Source organism: Seriola dumerili, unplaced genomic scaffold, assembly GCF_002260705.1.
Source record: "Seriola dumerili isolate Sdu_G_001 unplaced genomic scaffold, Sdu_1.0 BDQW01000189.1, whole genome shotgun sequence".
NCBI classification, from domain to species: Eukaryota; Metazoa; Chordata; class Actinopteri; order Carangiformes; family Carangidae; genus Seriola; species Seriola dumerili.
In genome coordinates this window covers 1,692,451-1,718,621 of record NW_019174444.1, presented here as the reverse complement: position 1 = coordinate 1,718,621, position 26,171 = coordinate 1,692,451, and the positions used below count along the sequence as shown (strand labels likewise).

The following is a 26,171-nucleotide window of genomic DNA, read 5'->3' as shown; positions in this document are numbered from 1 at the left end:
ATTGTGACAAAGGGATATTTATGCGTGCAGGTACACCCGTGCATGAATGTCATCTCCGTCCTCTTTACTACAGCTAATAGAAACCTCTGCCTGGGCTGCTTGCGTGCATAGCTTGGCCAGCGGACGACCACGGGGGTGTGTTTTCTTTTCTCTGCAGGGGCTGAAGGAGGGGAGCGATAAAGGCGACCTTTGAGACTGCGACGCCCCGGCCTGAAAGATTAATCATTCAGACGCAAAGCAGAGACCCCTGGGCCCTGACAGCCACCCAAGGCCCCGGACTCAAACGGGCCTATTGACCATCTCACGGACACCCCCACCCTCCAAGTGGCAGTGACATATTTAGTCACAGGACTGATTCATCAGCAGCTGAAATAGCATCATGTCTCAGATTTTGACTGAGCAATTACGTTGTTGAATTAGTTTAATATGACTAATCAGTTATTAGCATCTGAGCTCATGACAGAATGAGCTCATCACAGCAGAGGTGAGGAAATGCACAACAGCTCTGGGAGCTTTTCAACATATTCCTCTGGAAATATGGCCAGGCTAATAATATCACTGTGAATTAGGCCTCTGTCCCACTTGAAGCATCTACAAAGCTCCTTGTGAAGCCACGTGTGTGTGTTTGTACATGAGCAGGGCCATGATGATCAAAGGCAAACATTTCAGGACTGCACAGTTATGGTGTGTGCTGCCAAAAGGATCCCGCACAGCCACAGAGTAATGATTACGCGTGTGTGTGTGTATGTGTGTGTGTGTGTGTGTGTGTGTGTGTGTGTGTGAGTGTCCACAGCTCTGCTTTCTCTCTCACCTCTGCTGTCCAGCCGCTGACACACTCCAGAGCCCGCCGGCTGCCTTTCATGTGGCTCCCAGCTTAATAGCTCTCACTGATAATTTCAATGAAACACTTCCTTTGCCCCACTACACTGCTTGGCTGTAATTTACAGCTAATTACGCTGATCTGAGGTCTGGCAGCGATCACACCCTGACTGCGCGCTGACCACACCTGTCAGTCACAAGGTGATTCAGGAATTCATCGGTTAGTTAATCGCTAATGTCAGATATGACTGTGGCACGTCAGGAGAAGGTGAGGGTCTATGACTATGAGAGAGGAGCATGTTGGAACATGATCCACTGTCAAAGTCAAAATGTTTAATGTTTGTATGGAAATGAAAATCAGCTTATATATATTTTCAAGAATAACCAAACCCTTTGAATCTCTTACCTGTGCCTTGTTTTTTAGTAAGCTGAATTTTTGATTACCTTCACATTGTCTGCCTTGTAGCAGTATGATTTTAAGGTTGAGCTTTTGCACCAATGGTATCCTTGGCTGGATTATCAACTTGGCAAAGTGAGAAACTGCCGTGGGGTGCCAAGAGCTCCTAAGGGCCCTCAAAATCATTTGGTTCACTTTGTGGCAATTGGTTTGTAGTAATTTCAAAATCTGGTTTTAAGACCTTAATCATTTTAGCATATGCTGTGTTTATATGGTGCATATTCCTGTATTTTATCTTATTTTCTTCCCCTTTTCTTATTTCTTTCTCCTGTAAAACACTTTGTATTTGATAAGTGCTATGTAGATAAAGTTTGCTTGCTCGCATTGCACAGAGTGGGAGGAACATATTTGCCATGGGGGCCCATCACAGGTTTAATCAAGCGCTGCTCCTGTCTGTATAAAAAAACTAATCCCATTAAAACTAAAATGTTGGTCTTCGTAAAATCTGGTAAAATCCTTTGTATTTTTTTTTTACAAGTTGCAGCTATTTAATAAACACTGCATTTTGAATATGGGAATATCAGATCAGATGAGCAGTTGGTTTTCCTACTACAAAGATTTTAGTTTCAGTGGGACTGAATTCCTCCAGTCTGATGATCCTTTGTAGTCTATTTCAGAGCTCTGAATCACATCCTCACATTTTTTCATGATTCAACAATGAGTTGAATTTTGAATTGTTCTCATTGTTTCAGCACAGTTGGAGAAAGAACCTAGCCAACCACGGCTTTACGGGATGAAGAATGGGGACATCATCTTCATGTATAAAATCCTTTGCAAATAAAACATGGTGACAAGTGTGGATGAGACTGATGCAGGCTTTTAGGACTCTAAACAACTTTTAAACTGACAGTTCTTTGACTTACATGAAAACATTAAGTAAACCACTTCTGGCAACACTAACTTTAAATTCAAGACCACCTTCATTTGTACACTGGTAAAATGTCGCTCATGATGGCGTCTTGAGACTCACAGCAATGATGTCCAGCGTGTTGTCACAGACTTTGCGGATCTCTGCGTTGTTATCATGCATCAGGTCGATGAGGTAAGCAGGAGCCTCTGGGATCAGGACTCAAGGAAAGAAAACGTTTTATATTCTCTGGGACATTTCACTGCTGCCTTTAAGTCAGTCAACCCTCAGTCGCTCCTAAATTAATCAAAGGGGGAGAAATAGGGATGTGGAGGCTCTTTGGGGAGGGGAACTGCTCCTGCTGACATTTAAAGACACAGACAAGAGACAGGTGTCCTGTGGCTGAGGGAACAACTTTCTACATTTCCTGTGATGAAGCGAAACCCTCTCTGCCTCTCCCTCCCACTGCAGCGCCTGAATCTGAAATTCCCGTTATATTCTTCCCGCAGAAAGAAAAACATCAATCAGAACATGCTGACAGAGAGCACATTTGTAATTTGACACAAGCTGCCACCGACCACAACTGAACACAATTACAGGCAGCTTGGGAGAAAAAAAAAAGGAGGTTTAGAAAAAATAGGTTGCCATGGGAAGATGATGATGAAGATGATGGGAGAGTAGATTTACTCAGATGCGAGTTAACAGAATAACTTTGGAGCAACATACAGCCAGTGTCACTGTGACTCTCCCACATTTTAAACTGGATCTCATCTAATGAGGAAGAAATGTCCACAATACTTTACAAATGAGCAAAAGGATACGCGTGTCTTTGATGATGACGTCTCTTGTAGCTTTGTGGAAAACCATCTGGTAGAAGACGTAGATGATCTGGCACACAAATTCATCATCCTCCTGTTGGGCTGACATGGAAACAGGCAGCAAGAAACAACAAAAAAAAACATTCTGTATAATAAAACTGTAAAGACGAAGGTAGTGTTTTAAACAACATTGGCACAGTTTTAACCATCACTGCTATCAGTTTAGTTTGAATACGCCCTGTACACATTTACAAAAATGCATTTTTTTACCATTTGCTGTTCAAAGTGACTCAGTTATATCATGTGATTCAACTACAGTCAGTTCCACACCCTTGACTCTTTGTCTCTTGTCAAATTACAACTCTAAACAACAGTTACATGTGTCACTATGGTTGTATGAATTCTGGGTGAGTGCCAGAGACACTCTCCACACTGCTGACAGTCGATCTCTGTTTATATATGTCTTCACAGAGGGATGTGGCAGACGTCAAAGTGACAAAGACTTCAGGTTCATGGAGTCCAAGACAATGTCACACATTTTATCTCCATAAAATACAAACTTTACTCCTGTAAAGAGTAAAGAACCACTCTAAAAAGAAATGTAGAATAGAAGACAAGAGGGAACCAACACTTCATCTGCGGCACACTAACACATTTTAGTTTTAAAACATGTCACTTTTGCTACGCGTACGACGAGTGTTTGGCGTTTTCAAACCCCTAAAATGGAGACTTTTGGAAACGCTGCTCAAGCTGTTTTAATTTGTGTGTTAATCAGTGTGGATTGGAGAAATTGAGACTTTTGGAAATTATGACACAGACACCTGCCTCACCTCCTGATTGGGTCTTTTTTAATTTTTGGGCATTTTTCAATGAAAATTTTATGAAAGTGGAGACAATGAAAAAAGTTCTGCACACTGTCCGACCTGCAGGTCAGACAGGATTTTTTGATTGCCACTTTGGATCCACATGCTTAGATGTGCGTAGATGTGTGAAGTTTTCTCCTGCTATGAAAGTGGAGACAGACAGGAAATACGAGAGAGAGAGAGTGGGAGAGAGACATGCAGTAATGGGTGCAGCCGGGAGTCGAACCAGAGCTCATTACACTCATATGGTGTGCATCCTAACTACTTGGCCATCAGGACGCCCCTCTGATTGGGTCTCATCCATGTTGCATTCATCATTCGTAGTTGCGACTGATTACGAATTACAAATTACCGTATCGTCTTTGCTAGCAGCTGTTGTGCAGTTAAATTCTGTATTTTAATGCTTCAACTACCTTTTTTTTGTCCCTCATTTAGAGTGTTTTCTGCAACTAACCAACTGTAGACAATCTGCTTCCTGTTTACTCCGGCACATGCATGACCAGTGAATGGGGGGGACAAAATGATTGTCTGGACTGAGATTGTTTTAAAATGAAAACCTATTATTGTGGACGTAGCCTTCACAACCTATTCACTTCAGAAACAGTCATAATGTGTCAAATGACAACAGACGTATAGTCACAAACACTTCCTCACGTCTTCTCTTTTGTCTATTTTTAAGTCATTACTATCAACAAAAGACCTTTAAGTGGAAGCTGGGTCATGTGGTATCAACCACAAACCAGGCTGTAACTTTTGCTTTCTAACTCAAAGCTTATAAAACACTGAAGTGCATGATTTTGGTTCTTACCATTGAGCAGCTCAATAAGAGCGGGAATGATGCCAGACTTGGCCAGCATGGCTGCACACGAGTCATCCATGGACACAGTGCCGATCATGATCACCACCTCCAGGATGAGGTCATCCTCAGCAGATCCTGACATCAGGGAAAAATACAAGTTAAGTGGAAGTCTCTGTTTGAAGAGAATAAGGTTATAAAAGGGGCATTTTCTATTTGTATCAGATGACATACACTCTGTTCTAAAGGATCCCCAGTGGCTCATTTTAAGGTCGATGAATGACTCATCGGACCTTTGTGTTTGAGGAACCAGTTTTGATAAATATTAGTTTTATTAGGCAAGGATTATCATTCAGTGGTAGATGAAAGAGGGCTGCAAGTTACTGGGGATCACTTAGATCTGGTTGTGTAATCAATCAATCAATTCTCAGACTGTTGGAAACATGGGCAGGTTTCCCACCCAACACCAACATCACCATGTGTATTTAACTCTGTACATTTCTAGCACTGACTGAAATGTGGCTGCAGCACAGAGCATTTAAAAGGAATTACTTTTTGGCCGCTTGTGTTAAGACATTACAAATCTGGGAACTTTGCAACAGGTTTTGTAGAAAACAAAAGAGAGAGATTGCTCAAAGTAAGGTGTTGAGACAAAGCTGTTTTAATATCTGGCACGGCATCGGTACTAGCATCTATCACCAGTGAGAGAAGTGTCGTTGGGCCTGGTTAGAAATTTGAATCAGAGCGACAAACTACTTAGTGGTCTAGACTACACCCAGGACCCAAGGAACGTCACACCCAGACATGATGAGAGCTGACAGCTCTGGTATTAGACATATTGAGACACAGACCTGAGATCTGCAGCAATACAGCAGGACCATACCAGACTTCGACAAAATATTACATATATTTTTGTCTTTCTTCACCGTTTACTATCAGACAATGCCAGTCAAATAACCTAAATATTTCAATAGACTTTGAATTCTGGTTTGATAAAGATAAAAAAGGAAAAGTCAGAAGTCAGGTCAGGAGATCAGAGATCATTAAAAGTAAAGATAAGGCCCAGACCCTCCTGAGTGTTCTCTGTCTTCATATCATCCATGTCCCGTTACACTTCACTGATAGTGTGATTTAAGGAGAGTAGTTAGAGGTTAAGACAGGGCATGAGAGAGACCCGGCCTTTACGTTTAAAGGGAGATAGATGAGAGAACTATGGCAGGGTTATCCTGTACTACGGTTACATTTCTGTAAGATACTGTAAAAGCATTTTGATCCCTGTAGACAGTGGAATACTGGAGCAATCAGTGCGTAACACACCTGGTTTGAGTCTGTCTTTTAGGTAGGGCACAAGGTTGTACTCCTTGAGCACCAGCGCCCAGTCGAGGTCAGGGATGGTCAGATTGGCCAGCGTGCCCAGACTCTCGATCACAAACTCCTCAGCCTCCTCCTCACTGATCTGAGCTGCCAGGTCCCCAACGTGATCCTACCAGCAGACAGAGGAACACAGAATGACTCTGATCATTGTGTTTTATAAAAATCAGAGCATAGAAAGACAAACTTGAATTTATCGTTCAACTAACAATTACAGAGCAGTAGCATTGCACATTTTCTAGGAGAGTTTTACAAAAAAAGAACTTCCTGTATACAAATGGACTGTGTTCTTGCGGTGTGAGAACCTGTTCACAGGTGATGGAAACTGTAAGTGTGATGTTAGTAAGTGATATAGCTGCAGGCCACACCTGAGACCTGTCACCTGATGAATATATTTAATGAAAAGTCATGCTGCATTACCTGCTACCAGTTCCTCTTTCTGGACAGACAGAAAACTTTTACTGGATGACCTCTGATTCCACAGAATTCGTCTGAATTTCATGACTATTAGTCAAGATCTGCAGCTATAATATGATTTCTAGGTGTATGTTTGGCATTAATAGATTGATTTTACTGGGAAGTGCAAGCTGTATTAATTCCAGCAGCACAGTATCAGTGTATTGTAAGATGTTGATGTGTTGTAGTTTGAGTTAAGACACCAAAAAAGACAATGATAACTTAATATTGATGTTAAGTTCTGGAAACAGGATGGACTTATTGCTCTTTGCTTGTGTTGTCAGTGATTCTGGTAGGACTGGTCTGAGCACTGACCAGGAAGAGGCTCTTAGTGGGTCCACTGTGCTGAGAAAGGTTCCTGATCATCTTCATCACCAAAACATCCTTCAGTTTCACAGCACGCTTCAACAGCATCTTCAGACCGTTACCTAAAGCAACAGAGAGGAAAGACGTGAGGAAGGCAACTTTAGTTAAAAACACAGAGTTGGTTAAAATATCTGTCTATATGTTGAGTTTATCCTCGTCTCTCGAGCTTGTACCTTCACAGACGACCTGGGCGTTGTTCTTGTTAGCAGCCAAGTTGATGCAGAGAGAGATGAGCTCGACATCCATCCTCTCCTCCCCACACTCAAACACCATCTTCATCAGCTGTCAATCAAAGGCTCCAAATGTCAGTTAACCAGTTCATTCAGCATGGAGACTGAAGTTGAACTAATTCATATTAATGTGAGTTGTTATGTGTTTGCCATGTAAGAAAAACACGACTATACGTCAGCATATCAGCGTGTTTGTGTAACATGCTGAGAAATTAGTTTTTTTTTTTCATTTCTTCACACAGTTTGTGCATTTTTGTTCCTGATTGTAATTTGTCATTTTGAAAAACCACAGATCTAAAAAGAGTCAGTCATCAGGGAGCGAGGGAGGGTGAAAATGGGAAATTAAAAGTGTGAGTTTGTGAGTGAAAAACAGAGAGAGCAGTAGAGATAAAGGGAAGGCAAGCGTCATTCCCTTACCTCCCTTATACCCCCCCTCCCCTCCGTGTCTGTCCGTCTCCCCTGCGCTGATTTAACATTAAACAGGAAAAGCTTTGAGCTGGGGGTGGTGGTGGTGGGGGGCAGAGGTGCACTGCTTCCCTGTGAGGAGTCAGGAATCAGAGAGAGAGGGAGAGAAAGGCTGGGCCGGGCCTGGGTTAGGTATCACATACCAGGGGCCCCGGACCCCAAATCAGCCCCGTCTAGACTCTCTGGCACCTGCCTCTGCTTATTTACCACAGACAGCCACCGGAGGCCCTGTCAGGGCCACAGTGCCACGCTGCAGTCCGCCCGATACAGCCACCTCCACCTCCGCCTCCGCCTCCACCCCCGCCCCCCACCTCCACCTCTGTAACCACTTCTCCTGCACTCCTGACATCCCTGCTCTGGAAACCCCACATCCAGCACCACACAGTGACCCCATTAAAAACTGGAGAAGGGGAAAGGAGCAGTCAGTCACAAGCCTGGGAAAGTGATAAAAGAGAGAGAGAGAGAGAGGCCTTTAAAATACAAAATAGGTGAGAGAGGATAAAAGGTGGGAAACGGGGTGAAGCATTTTATTAAGGATGTATTTTTACAAACAGGACAGATGGAGGGACATGAGGAGGGGATAGAAGGGGTTTAGGTGTACGAAGTTGGACTATGTTTTTGGGGAAAATGAAACTGGACAAAAAAAACTTAATGAAATGAATATGAACCACTGAGACTGAAACTATTTTAAAACACTGTGTGTGAAAATGCCTCTACTCTGACTCTGTTGTCACTGATACAGCAGTACAGACAAAACGATTTACAGGTTTTTCTGTTGTTATGACACTGAACATAAAACACAGCATAAAAAAATTAATCATGGCTTAATATGCGCTACCTGTTCAGCAAATAAAGAGTAAACAATCCAATCAAATCACTACTTCATGATTAACCTCACTGCCTGTTAAAATAAATATTAATACAGTGTGGGATCTGTATTGTGTGATCAGATACACTGACATTTAAAATGAGTGATGACAGGCAGAAATCCAAATCCAAATCTCTCTACCCTAACCCATCCCCAACCCAAAAATACCAGTCTGCCATCAAATGAATTTTGAGTGAATGTGTGAATGAGGGTTAAAAAAAATCATATCAATTCTATCTTCCGCAAATTTTCTCTCTCTACATTACGGTCTAGTGCCAGGTAGTGTGTAACATTCTAGTGGAGACTAATAAACAATTTGATTTTTTTGCCCCAAAAAATTCAGTCTGATTTGGTCTAAAATGCTCTGAACCAGCCTAAAAAAAACAGAAGGTAAACTCCTCCTCATGTTATTAAATTCCAAAAATTCCCACAAATATTGTTGAGGACATGGTCTTGGTGTCCTCAGTAACAGCTATAGCCCCAGTATCATCAACGCTAAGACACAAGACCAGTGTTTCCATATGTATCAACTCTGGAGACCATCTTTCGAATATCGAAGAATCGTTTAGTGTGGAAAAACAGAGAGAGCAGGTGTAGCTTCAGATTAAGCTCAGTGTGAACTTACTGTGAGCAAGACACAGATGGACAACATTAGAGAAAGGGAGGTAGAAGAGAGCAGTGAGAGGAGAGTGAGCGGGCTTTGGGGCAGGGTCAGAGGTCACATCCTGGTCATGCTGCTAGCCAGAGCTGTCCTTGCCGCCATGAGGAACCCGTGGTTCAGATCTGCTGCTGACACGACCCTCTGAACAAACAGCCGACCCTCGCAGCCACATCTGGCCAGCATTTACACCCAATCTCAACAAACAAACACAACGCACATTTAGCTAATCGCTGATGATGAGAGGAGCGAGTGACCGGGTCAACTCAATCAAGAGGGAGCCCAACGAAACTCAACAAAAATGTTATGATCAAAAGCTGAAAGAAATTAGCCCAAAGCCGTTTTAGCTTCGGCTGAAAACTTGATTTTCATGATCACAACGCTGTTTCATTTTGGACAAGGAATTCTGTTTCTGTGCCGATGCCCCAGCCTTGTAATGGCTGATGGCATGTGGAAGACAGAAAAAGGTGAAACGGCAAAAAGGATGTTTTCAGGACTCAGTGGAAAAGAGAAGTAAAGGAGTAAAAACAGAGTTGTCATCATAGCACCAGAGAAGACTGAGCAGCCGTCCTCTGGTGGTTTCTGCTTCCAGATGTGGTGTGCGTCCCTCCCTCTCGCTCTGTTTCTCATGCATTAATTCCCGGATGCCGTTAGCTGCTGATGCTAATGTGTCTGTCTTGGTCTGCTGGCGGTGTACATTAGCCAGTCTTACCTGCGGTATGCAGTCTGTGTCAGCAAACATGGACTTGAATCTGTCGTCCATGCTGATGTGGTACAGAATGCACATGCTGAGCTGTCTCTGGCCCTCGTCAGCTGCAACATAAACAGAGGAGGAGGAGGGAAGTCAATGGATGAATGACTGGTTGTGCCGTAACGCTCCACGGGATGCCAATGACCACATCTAGGAGAGCTGTGTGTTTTTTGAAAATATTAATGGGCTGAATGGCCGTTTTAACAGCGAATCCTGTTGGAGGTCAATTGGCACTCGATGCAGAATCAGCAGTCGTCCACTGCAGTTTCTCAGTTTGTCGTGTTAGCAGACGAAAAAACAATATTTAAAAGATTAAATGTGGAACAGGCTGAAAGAAGCAAACTTTTCATGCTGCTTAAAGGGACAGTTCACACAAATTACAAAAAATACATTTTCTAACTTACTTGTTTTTGAGATACTCAGATTTCTGCCTCCACGCCAAAACAATGCAAGTAAACAGAGTGTTGTCAGTGGTGCTCACAGCATTTGAAGATAAGTCTGGTGATATTCTGCATGTTTCCTAATACATCTTATTCCTCTGAGTCATAGAGCTCCATTGTTTCCGAAAACTATCAAAAACACATCAATGATCCACACTGTTACACTGTATGACATGTTCCTTCATTAACATGAACACTCACTGTAGTTTATTTTGACTCAGTTCCACACACACCGTGTCCTGCTGCCTCAAACACTCACTACAGCACCAAATGTGGATTAATGTGCCACTGAAAATAGTCCCCAACAAACACACACTTTCCTCCTGTTTGTTCAGCAGACATACATTTGATAAACACTAGTGTCCACCTTTTTTGGGAAATTACTGAGTGTTTTTTAAAAAATAAACTACATATTTGTGAGATGTTTTTAGCCAGAGCCCACCAGTAACCAGTGGGCTTGAAGCAGACACTGCTGACAGATGGACTAACACATTCTTGGTTTCCAACTGTGAATTGGATTTGTTAATAATAATAAAAATATAGAATTACACTTGCCTTATCAGTAAAAAAAAAAAGAAAAAAAAAGAAAAGAAATTCTCCTCTCTTTCCAGAAACTGTGACCCAGTTCCCCTGGATAATCCACAGACCTCGCTGTGAACAGTTTACATAGGGACTATTTCTCCAGTAGAAAGCAGCTCCAATGAAAACTGTTGACAGTGAGGTCTGTGGATTATCCAGAGGAACCAGGACATTGTTTGTGGAAAGACACAGTCATGTTGATTTTTTTTTTTTTAAAGCTGCATTTGTTTATTTTTCTTTTTGCCACTTGGGAGCAGCGGAACAAGCTGAAAACCTCAAAGTTGTCATGGCAAAAACTGAAAACTGGCCTATTTAAACGTCTGTCAGACAACAGAGCAACACGATCATCCCATTGGAGTTGTGTTTGTGTCCATCTGCTGAATGCAAATCTCTCTTTTATCTTCTCATTTGGTCTCCTCCAATTCCTTATTATTTGGGTTTTAGCTGCTTTTTTTCCACCAGTGGGTCTCTGACTGTGTCCATCTGCTATTTGATGCTGAGCAGGTTGTTAAAAGTTTATCAGAGCTTGTTTGATGGAAACTGCTGCTGGAAACAGTGAGACTGAACCAGACAGGAAATGTGATGTAAAACACAAACTACAAGCTACATTACATATAGTAATTTCATCTAAACATTGAAATATTGATCAATGTAGCTTTTATTGTTTTTTTAATGATGTGAGCATCACAGGCTAAATTCCACGAAAACATGGACAAAAATAAATAAAGAAAACTGTCTGCATGGACAGTTTTCTTTATTTAGGAACTTTGGGAATTTGTCCAATAAAATGAGCACATTCCCTATCACTGCAGTATTTCTGCAGAGTTTATCAAGCCTCTGCTGCAGCAAGGAGGAGATATAGACAGAATGGATTGAGTGTTAGACTGTCAGTGAGCCCAGGACCTTTATGAGTTTGACCTCTGACCAGAGCTGGAGGCTTGGAGGAGGAGCCAGCCAAGAAGAATTAATAGAGTTCAGACCAGAGTTTGACCCGGGGACTTTTCATTAAGAGAAGTGTTAAGAGAGAAGCTCTTCACTGGACCAGAACCACTGACAGACCTCCTGTAATGCCCACCAGCCTCCAAAGCCTCAACCTGGTCCAGTTAAAACTGGTCCCAGCCGTGTTCGGTCACTGGCCGTACAGGGAGCCTTATCGCTGACTATTAGATCCAGATGTGCTCAGTGAACCTCTGGAATCACAGGAGGGAGAGAGGGCCGACAAGAGACGGCTTCTAGCTTTAATTGGGAAAACAGGAGGAAGCATCAATTTTACTGCCTTTAATAAGTTAAAGCTACGCTGCTCGCTGCTCTGGCCCTTCCAGCGCAGCCAGTGATTGGCCAGAACATGTGCTTCTCATTAGCAATCCTTTACCTCAACCAGTACCTTAAAATGCACATGAAAACAAGCAACACACACACACACACACACACACACACACACACACACAAAGAGGCACTAAGCTCCTCCAGACCTGCCGAACTCCCTCACTCTGCTGGTAGGAACATGGAGGATCCTTTATGGGCGAAGAGAGAGATCCTATTAAATGTTCAAAACACTCGTAGGGTTGGGGCAGAGAGAAAAAAAGGTGAGGGGGAGCTGTTAAGAATTAACTAGACTGTTCAGGGGCAGTTAGTGGGAGAGCTAAACTCCAATTACACCCCAGCCTGATTTAAAACCGCCTAACCTTCGTAAAATTACACCCGCACACATTAAGAGGCGTCTGGGCTTGGTTTGTGGACAGCGCTGCTCCATTGTTATTGCATTTTCTGGATAAATAAGCAAGTTGGGTTTGGTCTTCAGAGACATCACACACCACATAACAGGGTAAAATGCTATTAAAGAGGTCCCCACCCCCACTCAAGTTTCCTAATTTGTCTTTGCAAATGTACCAACAGTAAACAGGCGGCATCATGGGACAGAAAGTTGGGATGCTGGAAATAAGGCTGTGATTAATGATTTTTTCTTGTTGTTATATTAATCAATCCATGGATTATTAGATTTGTAGAGTCTATAAAATGTCCAAAAATAGTGAAAAATGCTCACCACAATTACCCAGATCCCAAGGTGACGTCAGCATATTATTTGTTTTGTCTGACCGAGAGTCCAAAGCCAAAAATATTCAGTTTACAATCATATAAAACAGATTGAAATCAACAAATCCTCAGACTGGAGAAGCTGAAAGCAGAGGATATTTGGTATTTTTGCTTGATAAATAAATTAAACAAAAATTAAATAATGAAAATGAATTCTGTCCATCAGAACTAACTGCTTCAGCTCTCTCTGGACACTCCTTTTTTTTTTTTTTTTTAACTAAGATGAATCTGATGAGGTCCCAGGATGATTAAATGGAAAAGAGAGAAAGAAATATTTACACACACACACACACACACACATATGTATGTATATATATATATTTATATATAAGTTTGTTGTTGTAACTTTTCTCAGACTTTTGATTTGTTATTTTAAGTTTTTTTAAGAATAGCTTAATAAGTCACGTAGATAAGTTAATACAGGGCGGTGGCGCTACATTTCTGTAAGGCTCTGAAACTGATGATCCAACATCCACACCCACTTCACTCAGTGATGAACCCATGATCAGCTGTGCGGGGGCCTGGCGTGAGAAAGCAGCCAGGGTATCAACTTCTCTCTCTAGCTATGTTTTTTCATTTGTTACACAAATATTTCTGTCACTTTTCATGTGAACAACCGAGTGCAACACCATGAATGTTTTCCAGGAGACACTGTTCGAAATTGTCAGCACATCTTAAGAAATTATATAAAACAAGAGAAGCAGCAATTGCTCACATTGGAACCACACACTGGCATCTCTGACTGATAAATAACATAAATAACAATTGACTGATTTTCAAATTTGTTAATCGAGTTCAGTCAAGAGACTAATTGATAAACTGTTGAACTAGCTGGAAAAATGGAATGGAAAAATGTAGATGCAGCTGACAAAGAGGAATCTACTACTTTCTGTTGGTTTCAGGTGGTGGTGGGACAGATCAAGTGGGAGGTGATGATGACAAGTGAAGACTCCCTCTCCACTTTCATCTTATCACTGGGGCTCATGACCCCAGGTCAGGTCTGGATGGTGAGAGTGGAGGCTGACAGAGCCGCCTCCTCCCTGTCTTCTCTCTTTGGAGATAAGACCAGAGTCCTCATGCCGAGTGTGTCAGTTAAAAGGAGGACAGTTGGCAGCGAGAGCACATGATTAATGATGCCTCAGCTCACATACAGAGTGAATTACACACATGTGCAAATACACAAATAAAGGCAAACTCACCAGTGTCAGAACCTTGAGCAGGCGTGATATTTCAGCTAACTTATATTATGTGTGTTCCTTGCTTCCTGAACGAGCAACCCCCACCCCCACAGCCCTCCCTAAATCTCTGAAGACCCCTCCACCTCTCTAGCTTGCTCCTAGAAAAACAACATTTGTGCAGAGGCTCTGGCATGTTATTCTAACAAATATATTATATTAATTATGCGTCGTTACCCGAGCCTCCCCCTGAGAGGTTTCAAAAGGCCCGTCAGAGATGCTTCTGACCGTGTCACATGACCCCGTGGATGAGACAACACTCTGGAGCTTTCAGGAAGTCACTTTTCTAATGGTCACCAGAGGTGGCTTTAGGTCTGGGTGCTCTGTAAGAGCTGCACCTGCACACACACCTCAGTAATAACATATTAGAGGCTCCACTGCTGGCTCAGGACGGATGAGTGTTTCTCATGACATGTGTCTATTTCTGTCAGTGAAAACCTGAAATAACAGTTCCCCTGATACATAAAGTAGAACCCCAATCATAAACACAGATACACACACACACACACACACACAATAAATCAGTAGGTTATAAACAAATCTGAACAAATTAACACAAAACAAACACAAACAATCAGGAACAATAACACGAGATTGTTGGTAAGCGGTGATTGATTACCGAGGAGTGAGGAGAGTTTGGCAATGAGTCCAGCTTGGGCCATCTGGCTGCGCAGCGACGTGTCGAAGGAGAGGTTGAGCAGAAGGCGTAGGGTGGTGCTCAGGAGCTCCTCGTGCTCGCATGGAACCAGCCGGGCCAACTTCTCAACGGCAAACGCCTCAGCCTGCGGGCAACACACATGGCCTAATATTTTAACTGCCCTGAAATAAAACTACATGCAGGAAAGGGTACTGTTTGACATGTTTGTCTACTGATACCCATCTGTACAGATCCCAATTTTTTTTCTTACTGAGGAGTATAAACATTTTCTGACAAAACCTTTTAAGAAAAGAAGCCAGTTCTCGAATGTGACATGAGTTACTAAATCACAAAGGACATAATACTCCTTTTTTGTTTGTGGAGAGACCTGATTTTTTGTGCATATTTTGCCAAAACTACAGTCCAACTAAAATCACTGCTAAAGTAAAAAAAATCAGGGGTACGCATGAGGCTTAGGGACACCGACAATGAACCACAACATCTCCGGTTAAAGTCCGACAGGGAACCCTTGTTCCCCATCTCTCTCCCCTTGTTTCCTCATCACACCTCTCCACTGTCATCTCTAATAAAAGGCATAAAAATTCAGAAAAAATATATGAAAAAAAAAATCTTTGTGAAAATGACTTTCAAATTTATTCTTAAGGAGGGAAAATAAGCACATCAGAAATGTTGCTTTGGCCTCAGAGCCTCTCAGTGCTGTTTGACTGTCAGTCACCATCAGTCAATGATAGAACGGTGAAGTTAACTGCTTCATGTAAATTCAGTTTAAAATGAAAATGATGATTTTTATCATGATTCTCCATCCATGCAGACAGGGAAACAACAAGAGAAAGAATATGCATGGACAAGCCACTGTCATGGAAACTAATAATACAATATATATATAAATTTCGGCCTTTTTGATACTGATTTTTACATTTCAGCAGGAAAAAAATATGCTAACTAATTTCTGGTGGACCAAAATGTTTCCATTATAATGTTTTTTAATAGGTTGTATGGAATTACTGGAAAATTTTAATTATATTTAAAAAATTAATTTCCTACAAAAGAGTATTGTGATTTAGATTTGCTTTACAATTCACAAATGTTTAGATTAAATACTTATCGAGCTGTTCAGGATATGAAAATCCATTATTATGATTAGCATTTCAAGCTGATTATCTGGCAGTAACTATGTAGTTCTGTCACGCTGTATAAATACAAAAATTCCGCACAATATGATCATATGGAGAAATTAGAAAAGTATGTTCTGTCTCAACCAAGACGACATTTAGCATTCAGCTTGGAGAGGGTTCACATGGCCTACAGGCAGGTGGAGGTGTTGAGCTGATGACACCAACCACAACTCAAACACCAACACATGACTGCTGACTCTCTGTTGGGACTACGGTGTCACTGCTGTGTGAAAGTGTGAGTGGAAGTGGAAGCGCTCAGACTCCATCCACATGCTGTCACTGTGACAGTCACGGTGACACAGCAGTGCCAGTGTCAGTCCAGCGCTGCTTGTTAACATGTCTGCTTCCTTCTCCTGTGGTCTCCCTGCAGCCAGACATCACGGTGACACAACCTGCTCCCAGTTAAAACGCACTCGCTGCTACTGTGTGCGAAACCAGCTCCAGTCACACCATCACAAACCAGACCTCGAGCAGCGTAATCAACTGCAGCCTGTGTCAATTACCACTGACATTCCCTTTCCATTAGTGACAGCAGCAGCAAAAAAAAAAATTATCAAACTGTGCTGAAGTCTTATCTGATTAAGAGAAAGTCACAACATGTTTGCTGAGTAAATAAAATGCGATGACATACTGTATCATTATGTGATCAATCTTTTTTTAATCAATTAAACATCCATGTCCTTAAATGGAGAAGCATTTTCCCCTCGTGTAAACTGATACACTCAACTGGGTCAGAGTGTTGAAACCACTATTTTCCTGCTGGACACATGCTTGAGTGAGTCTCAACCCCCTGAAGGGTTCTTTAATCTGAATCAAAGATACACTGAAGGGGAAACAAGGAGATAAAACCAGTTCCTAACAGGGTCTGGCTTTGATAAAGACCCACAAACTGAGTGAGATTGGAACCAGGTGGGGCTGGATTAGGGAAAGCCGGAGCGGTGAGGTTCCTGTATGAGCGCTGTGGGACACGTGGCCAAAAGTGGACCCTCTAAGCATTTTTTAAATTGAAATTTGATAAGTGTGGTTTCTACAGGGTAACAGCTATTTGTCAGAGTGACCTTGGGGGTGTTTTACAGAACAAATAACGACAGCTTGTTTCCTCTAAATTTGACAGCTTTAACTCAGATATCAGAAAATAATGTTGCAAATTAATTATAGTTGTACTGAAGACGTAATTACAGACACCAGGAATTGAGTTAAATGCGAATTAAAACTAAAAAATTTAAAGTTTATCTAAGAGTAGTTCTCTTTTAAACTTCAGTGTGGGATTACTTTTACTATTTTTCTAAACAAATCCATGATTAATGTTGTGTTTGTTTTACACTGAATTAGAGGAACTAGATCAAAATCAGAGCTGTGTAGTAATTAGTCTTTTTAAAATTCAGAATCCACAACGAAAGAGTAAAATGTCATTTTCATGTAAACAAATATTAAAAAGCAAAGAAAAGCGGTGCACTGAGGATAAACTTGGAAGTAACAAGAAATCCCACATGGCCAAAACTATGTGGACACAAACATTCCACCCATACAGTATGTAATAGTTAATCATGTGATAGTGACACCATGAGCATCAATCTGCTGCTAGAACAGCAGATTGGTTGGCTGGTTTAAGTGTTTCCACCACATGTTGACAGTGGCAGCAGGGATTTGCTCCCATTCAGACACAAGAGCATTAGTGAGGCCCAACACTGATGTTGGGTGATAAGACCTCACTCACAGTACTCATAACTCCTAACTCCTTCTCAATTTCATCATCAGCTCTTTCACCCTTCGCTCTCTCACCATGTCGTTCTTGTTCTCCAGGAAGATGGAGAGCTTCTTAAGGAAGGAGACCACCACCAGCAGCAGCTCCTCGTCCTCCCGGTCCAGGATCTTCACCAGCATGTGGACGATGTTTTTGTTCCTCATCTTCAGCTCCGTGCGGGTGTCTTCGGCCAGGTTCAGCAGCAGACACAGAGCAACTACAGGGTCAAAGATGTCGGACAGAACAGAATCAGCTCTCTGCACCGTATTCACATTTTCCTGTTCACTCATTTAGCTGTAGTATTTTGCTGTTCTTGTACTTGTGACTTTGATATTCTGTGTTCAACAAAAGTTTTACTTAGTCAGAAAAAGGCAATTTCTACATTGTATGACAATATCACACATATATCATCTTCAGAAATGTATGTATTATCATTAAGAAATATTCATGATGTCTCGTGTATAATTTTGGTCACATTTCCCCTAAAATTCACCAAGATTTTTAACTTCAGAAACTTTTAGATCTCCATTAGAATGTGACTAAAGTTTGTCTGATTGCCCTGGTGGCGGGGCGGCGGGGCTGAAGAGGTTAAATAAACGGGCCTGGAGTCACAGTGAGTATACTAGTGTTTGCTCATAGCACCTTATTCAACAGCAGTCTGAGAGCACGCCAAGTTCAATTAACTCTAGAGTAAACTGCCAGCATTAGTCTTAAAAACAGATCACGCTGACCCCACAACGAAAAAACTTTGATAAAAAACAGTTTATGCTGCTGAGGACAAGAAACAGGCAGTTTATGTGCTATCAGAACAGGCCTGTGCTCAAAGGCTGCAGCCCTCAGCTTTATTGTTGCTCACAAACTTACATTTTACTTGACCTTTGCAGCATAAGTTCCATGTAGGGGTGGGAGATGTAGCCATAATATCTTTCCCTTTAACAGTGAATCTCTGGGTATATTATATATATTTATATGTTATACGTTATATGTATATAACGCACAGTATGTAACTTAGCTTCTCCCAGTTTGCATTCCTTCAGTGACAGTCGTTCAGGAAGTTTTTACCAGGAGCCGAACTATCCACAGAGGTCTCCTCCTCTCCACAACCAGCGGACCAGGGGATTTTAAGTGGTAAAAATACCAAACAAAGCAGTTTCACATCAAAAATCAGTGATTTGTTTACACTGTAAGGTGGACGCAGGGCATCAGGGAAGGGTTGGGAGCTGAGCTGCCACTAATGTTAGCTCAGCTTGTTTCTCTGATAACTTAAGATCCAGACCTTCAGGAGGTTTTTACTAGCAGTCGAATTATACACAGAGGTGTCCTCCTCTGCAGAACCAATGGACCATGGGATTAAAACTGGTACAAATACTGAATAAAGCACTTTCACGATAAAATCTGTGACTCACCGAAATTCTTTGGCAGACACAGAACGTCACACAGAACGGAGGGGCTGGGAGCTGTGCTGTCTAACATTTACTCAGCTTTTTTCTCTGATGACTAACAACTAAAATTCTTCATCAGGTTAAAATATATAGTTGAAAACGACAAAGGTGTAAAAAGTGCATCTTAAAAATGTGGCTTCAAACTGGATAAATTCATTTTGATGCTTCTGGCAGGAAACCACAACACTGACGCATATGCATAGGGGATATGATGTCATTGACATGCCACCAAATGAAACAGAGCAATCGTCAAAATCATGGATTATTCTAGGTTTGAGAATTGATGGAAACATTTGGAATACTGTAAAAACACAACTCAAAAATACATATAATATTCTGTAGATATAGTCGTCTTTAAAAAATTTTAATGTGGAAAAGTTGCATATAACTTCAACCTATTGTAGAAACTGTATAAAATAGACAATGATAAAGAGAACAGATTTGTGACAGATATTTTAGATATTTTGATGAAGCACTAAAATACATCATCTTATCACAACATATCAGCATGAAGAGTTGTTCAATAATAATTACATCCTAAAATGTTTGTAGTACCTCTGAGAAGCTGCTCCTGCTTGGTCAGAAGACTCTGGTACTTTCTGAAAGACTTCTCATGTTCTTTCTTCAGATTTTGGTTGTCAGAGAATTCTTCATGTGAAATCAGTCAAGGGACAAAAATGTGTCACAGTATACACCCCGAGCTTTTGTCCTTTTGTACCGTGAACACTGCCATTTATCTGACTTTCTCTATCCCCTTTTACAAATATATAAAATAGCTAAACACACTAACATCATCTATTTAATGTAGCAGATGACTGCGTGAAAGGATATAGGCCTTCTTCTTCTTCTGCAGCTCATCTTGCCAGAGGTCATACCTCTTCAGCTCATGCTCGATGATGTTCATACACAGGGCCCCAATCTTGAAATGTGTGACCAGGCCATGGAACTGAGAGAAACTAGAAGAGAAAATTAGGAGGGAGAGAGAGAAAAAGACTTCCATTTATCCAAAAGTGGATTTTCAAAACTGAAATCATATTTGGGATTTCAGCTGGGAGCTGTCATTAAAATGACCCAATCCGTCACCCCTGAAGTAGTTTACAAAGTAAACTGTCAAAGTCAAAACATGCTCCGTCAAACAGTGTGTCCTGGTCTGACTTATAATCAGTCCAACTTGAACCGTTTCACAATCCAAACAGCATAACACTGAAGATGGAGACGAGCCAAGAATGACGATCAGTTTTCAGGCGTACACATCCTCCTGCAGCCTTAATCAGCTCTGACGGACGTTTATGTATTATTCTAGTGAGGGCTAATTTTAGTGTTTCCCAACCCCCAGTTGGAGAGTGAAACTTCAGTGCTAGGTATGCTGCCAGAGGTGGAGGACTACTGTAAGAAAGAGGGAGAGAGTGGATGGAAGCTTTGCTTGAGGTCAAATTCTACATGAACAACTGGGTTTGTACATCTAATATACGAGTATACACTGTAGGCCAAAAGTATGTGGACATACAGTACTTGTGTCCTTTTGGTCTGGGTTCCAGTGAAGGAAAATCTTAGTGCTACGAGGTCCACTGAGGCTACATCCACACTACTACGTTTCAGCGTTCTAAAATGAAAGCAATCTCCGTCCAGACGACCGTTTTAGCTCCGTATCAGAAACGATTTCTATCCATACCATCACACCTGAAAACGCATACATACATAACCATTCACAGACACTGGGCATGCGCGAACCAGTGTAAACAGAGGAAGGAACAGAACTGTTTTAGGGGCTTGAAAACTATGGAGTAGCGTGGATGGCAGCAAGAGTGATGCGTTTAAAACTAAAACTTAGTGGTGTGGATGTAGCTTCATATTCAAGACAATAGTGTTTACAACAGTACTTTCTATCTTTCTACCAACAGTAGTTTGTCTTTGTCCCGTTTCAACATGACAGTGCTCGTGTGCACAAAGCAGCTACATAAAGAAATGGCTTTCCCAGTCTGGCCTGGCCTGCACTGACCTCAACCCTATCCAACTCCTTTTAGATGAACTGAAACGCTGACTGTGAGCCAGGCTTTATGGATCTGGTCTGACTTTCCCTTACACTCAGTTGGCAGTTTATTAGGTACATGTTGCTAAAACTAAAGCAGTCTAATAAACTGTCCAGCACTAAATCCTTCCCTCAAAAACATTAAAACCAAATTCAAAACCATATGAAAGTGAAACTTTAAAGCAATTTCACCAAATACTTGTGTCCCTCTGCATTTGTTTAATCTACGGGTTTCTCTTTACCTGGAGAAGCAGAAGAAGACATAGATGATAGTTGTTGCCAGGTCCACACTCTGCTTCCAGTCCTCCCTCAGGACTCGAGCCAGAGCTCCAAGGGCCGTCTCTGACCAGACACACAAACCAAAAATCAACAAAAACACACACAATGCATGTGCAAACACACACGCACAAAAAACACACATATAGGAAAGGTTAGGAAAAAAAAGGGAGCAAGGCAGAAACAAAGGGCTAGAGATGAGAATGTGTGAAAGTCAATCAGAGTCAGACCGAGCAGAGAGCAGCACAGCTGGAGGTTAATTTAAAGAAGCGTGGGGGAATGCGATGAGGTCGGAGGCTCCTGGAGATTTTGAGCTATGGGTACTTCTCAGCATAAAGACGTGCGTCCCAGGCTTCGTCTCCTCTTTCCACGCTGACCCCAGGCCTCTCGGTTCACACGAACACTCGGCTCTTATCAACACCGGACCGGTTGATGCGGGGCGACAGACAGAGTGAGCTGACAATGCTTTATGACAGATACAAATGAAGCAGTGCCATCTCATGAAGGCTGCGCAGGATGAAGGCTCCGTGCTGTTGCTGAAGAAACAGGCCGGTTGTCACGGAAGGGAGCAGAGCTGGAGCTGAGCTGTGTTTTCTTTTCAAGTCAAAGAGGAGCAGAGTGGACGAGCTGATAAAAGTCAGGAGATTCTACACCGGCACAGTATCTTAAGCTGTCCTACCAATTTTCATCCGAATACAGTGTAAAGTTGAGCAGTTGAGATTTGAACTTTTAACACTACATTTTCAGAAAATTAAAACATTCCAAATAAATTCAGCGTGAGAGTTCTTTCTCGAACTCAAGGTCCACTTACTAGCTTTTTATGCAGCTTTCAATCCCAACTCAAGGTCTTTGTCAGCAGATGGAGTTTGTTCAGCTGTGGGTTGTTTGCTCAGTTGGAACTTGATAACAGCTCCAGGAGTCAGCGGACGGCCAGAGAGAGAGATTCATATCTGATACCAGAGATCCTCTCTGAGCAGAGACGGGTTACTCTCCACTCATGATACATGACCACCTCAGGGATGCAGCTAATCATCAATTAATGTGACAACCTTTTTCTCAGTTAATTATAGTTGATTGTTCAATAAGAAATAAAAGAAATGAAATAAAACTTGTTTTATCCAACTAATACTAACTAACTAATACTAATAACAAATTTATTCGATTCAAGAAGTTGGAACAAACAACCATTTGGCAGTTTTGTTTGAAAATGACTGAAACCATTTATCAATAATCAACCAATTAATCAACTAATCACTGCAGCTCTTCAACTGAGCAGACTCCGTCCACTGAGGAAGACTGTGAGAAGCCGTTGAAAGCTCCAAATAAGCCTGTAGACTTTGAGATTATTGAGGTCAAACTCTGGCGTCAGTTTTGTAGGGTAAACACTCTGAATTAGAGAAACTAATCAAACTCAAACTCAAACAGCTACAAAAATATAGAGCACAAAATGGACATTGACAGTGGACGCACGGGCAGTTTTGTTTATACGGCACTAGGTATCTGCACAAATATGGTATGGACACATCTTCACAAGGTTGTCACACGGTGAGTATGGTCCCTGCAGACCCTCACAGACAGATGATGGGGGCAGATGGGCAGATGATGGAATTTCAGTTGAGTAAACTACCCCAAACATTGAGTCATTACTGTTTTAAATCTGAATTAATTTATTGATTTCAATTCAATTAAATTGTATCTGTATAGCTCCAAATCATAACATGTATTATCTCAAGACACTTTACATGTGACTGTTTTTAATTTAGTGTGAGTGAGTGAGTGAGTGAGTGAGTGAGTGAGTGAGTGAGCGAGTGAGTGAGTGAGTGAGTGTGTGTGAGTGTGTGTGTGTGTGTGTGTGTGTGTGTAATACATATTAAAGGGTTGGTTTCCATTGGAACTGCAGTTTTCATTTAATGCTGTTGCCTCTGCTCTGTGGGTTAACAGGGACATTGTTTCTGCAAAGAGGTGTTACGGTTACTGTTTTTAACTTTTCAATGATGTGAGCAACACAATATGGTTTCTATTCACCTCTACTGCGCTGAGATAAAGGAAGACATTAAAGAGACAGAAAAACTGAACAAATAAAACAAAACTCTCTGCGCGGAGAGATAACTAAGTGTAATTTGGGTGAACCAGCCCTTTAAAAAGTGGAAAGGTACCATTCTGTATGAGTTCCTCCAGGTTGTCTGGGTTACGAGCCAGCTGGAAGATGAGTGTGGCTCCTCTGAGCTTCTCCTGGATGTCCTCATACAGCAGCTCCACATATTCATCGATGCTGTTGATGCTCGCCTCCTCGTCCAGCTGGAGGACATGAACACAGCTCAACACAAATGTCTTTACCACTGTCTCCTGTACGATAAACACATGCAAATACACACATCCTTTTTTTCCAGTTCCTACCTCCACTCCAGTGTAAGGTGTGAAGTCTCGAGGTGAGATACGTTTCTTCTCTTGGTTGTCTGTGAAAGGCAATGATCAGCATCATAAATAGTCCACTGATGATAAACTACGTCCACTTTTAGCATGAGGAATGCTTTGACCTATGAATGTATGATTGTTGTTCGTTGGAAGATTAAAGTACTTGGACTTGTACCGTTTGGCTGCTTGCGGCTTCGCAGATAGAAGAGCAGCTGCTCCACCTCACTGAGTTTTGAGGGGTGAATCAGCCGACACTCCTCAACCACCTTCCGAGCCAAAGAGGATATGTCTGTGTTGGCATTCAAGCTTTTCAGGCGAATACTGAGGGCAGCACAAACACATGAACAATTAAAATTACAGCTTTAGACCAAAACGTCAGACACCAAGTTGTCAGATATAAGGTAGGTTGCAAAACCATGACACAGGAATAAATATTATCAGGGATTTGGTTGTCATACTATCATTATCTACAAGGTCATTTACAGTATGACAGTAAATTCTAAATCCTGAATTTAGGAATTCTTCTCACATTTTCTGACACTCTTTGCGTTCTCCAACCATGGGAACCCCCAGCTCTCCCAGGATAGTTGCTTCCACCTCATACTGAACGACAAGGGCTTTCTCAGTGGGGTGGACATCCAGAGTACAGCCCTTCACTCTCCTGTGGGTCACATTGAAACAAAATAAACGTGGACTAAAACTCAACAACTTTGTTATGATGGATTTTCTCAACATACTTTGGTGTAGTTTTGGTTCTAGAGCTCTAGTTCCTGGTTTGGGCTAGGCTCTCTAGTTCAAAGGATGGGAAATCTCACTTCTACATACAATGATGTACTGCATTAATAGTCGTTCTTCCAAATGTGTGTGAGCAGTTTTGCTTGTCCCTTTCCTGTTTCAATAAGACAATGTGCACAAAGAGAAATGGTTTTCCCAGTTTCCAAGTTCCCCATCTAACACCTTAAGGAGGAACTGTGAGCCAGACATACACCAACATCAGTGGCTGACCTCAGTAACACCCATTAAAGATCTACCTTCTAAATATTTTGTGATTTTACATTCTTATTCATATGATTTTATCAGTATAATTTGTTGTTAAATTGTTTCACTTGTCACTCATTTCTACTTGGTAAATGTATGATGTATTTAATATTTTTCCTGTGTTTCTGTTTGATTGAAATAAAGTTGATATAGTAAAGCATGAAATGTAAATCTCGTTTTATTTTGTTTAATTTAATTAATAGATATATCCAAAAAGGTGCAACTGCTCCAAAATTTATTTTTTTGACAGTAACAGCGAGTAAAATAAATGCAATTATTTTCTATGTCAATAAATGAGCCTCAAATAACATAGGTGAGGTGTCAGGTGTCGGTTTATCTTTAGACTTTTTCAGTGGTAAGTTGCAACATTTTCCTCCACAAAACGGCACTTTAACAGCATTTCTAGCAGAAATGTAAACAGTTATCAGCAGGACATTAACAACATATTGATTATTCATCAAAAATTGACAAATCGATTCAGTTGTTTTTTTTTCATCTTCAAATTACTGCATCACAACTGACTGATTTTACTAGCACACCATAAACAGACATAACATTAGCAGTTAACATTAGCAGTGATTGGGCTAACGGTTGCTACTATTAGCTATTTCTCGTTGTTCTTGACAACGCTAAAACAGGAATATCATTAATTGTAGTATCATAGTTGGCTCCGTGGACGGCTAGCTTAACGGTCATTCATGTAAATGGCCTATCATGCTATCAGTGAACAGCTGAGCATCCTACTGGTGTGTGTTTTACCAACCGGTTAGCTTCCGCTACGAACATAAATAACGTGCTAACAGCGTTCAAGGCAGCAGCCGTTACCTCTTCAGATATTTCGGATCTCCGGCTTGTAAATTGTCCATTTTAGATAATAAAGAAAAGGCACATCATATTCTCTTCTGATGTTGATGGAGACAAGGCGGATGTTATGTATCTCCTCTGCTTGTTGCCAGGGCGGCGACACAGACGTCCGAAGTGTCCAAAGGGGAGAGACTGCTGCCGCCTGTAGTGTCGGAGGACGAGGCTGCTGGAAACCGACATCCTCTTCTCACCCTTCAGACGTCTTTGAACCGACCTGTCTCAGGTTTAATCTTTGTTTAGTCATCTCAGATGGAGTTTGTGCAAATTCCCTGGAACCAGACCAACAGCAGCAGGGACGTAGCCACAATATTTGAAACCAGGAGTCCATGCTTCAGTGGTCTTACCACCAAATAAAGAGATGACTGAATTGGCCGCTTATCTCTTTTAGAATTGATTATAAAATTTTATACAACAGTT

At 41.6% G+C, this 26,171-nt stretch overlaps 1 protein-coding gene across 1 annotated transcript in view; it reads right to left on the bottom strand.

Moving 5' to 3' along the window:
* Positions 1-25,817, bottom strand: part of LOC111227503 (kinesin-associated protein 3-like) — a 37,145-nt gene extending 11,328 nt beyond the window's left edge. The window contains exons 1-17 of the mRNA XM_022753024.1: positions 25,716-25,817; positions 24,382-24,513; positions 24,028-24,173; positions 23,835-23,893; positions 23,594-23,735; positions 21,404-21,503; positions 19,964-20,088; positions 19,688-19,786; positions 17,729-17,907; positions 14,733-14,895; positions 9,727-9,827; positions 6,967-7,075; positions 6,743-6,855; positions 5,918-6,083; positions 4,613-4,738; positions 2,945-3,043; positions 2,247-2,332 (exon numbers count right to left, since the gene is read on the bottom strand). Coding sequence (XP_022608745.1) covers positions 2,247-2,332; positions 2,945-3,043; positions 4,613-4,738; positions 5,918-6,083; positions 6,743-6,855; positions 6,967-7,075; positions 9,727-9,827; positions 14,733-14,895; positions 17,729-17,907; positions 19,688-19,786; positions 19,964-20,088; positions 21,404-21,503; positions 23,594-23,735; positions 23,835-23,893; positions 24,028-24,173; positions 24,382-24,513; positions 25,716-25,756 — 1,986 coding nt within the window. The 5' untranslated portion in view covers positions 25,757-25,817. The remainder of the gene's footprint in view (positions 1-2,246; positions 2,333-2,944; positions 3,044-4,612; positions 4,739-5,917; positions 6,084-6,742; positions 6,856-6,966; positions 7,076-9,726; positions 9,828-14,732; positions 14,896-17,728; positions 17,908-19,687; positions 19,787-19,963; positions 20,089-21,403; positions 21,504-23,593; positions 23,736-23,834; positions 23,894-24,027; positions 24,174-24,381; positions 24,514-25,715) is intronic.
* Between the last annotated feature and the right edge of the window lie 354 nt (positions 25,818-26,171).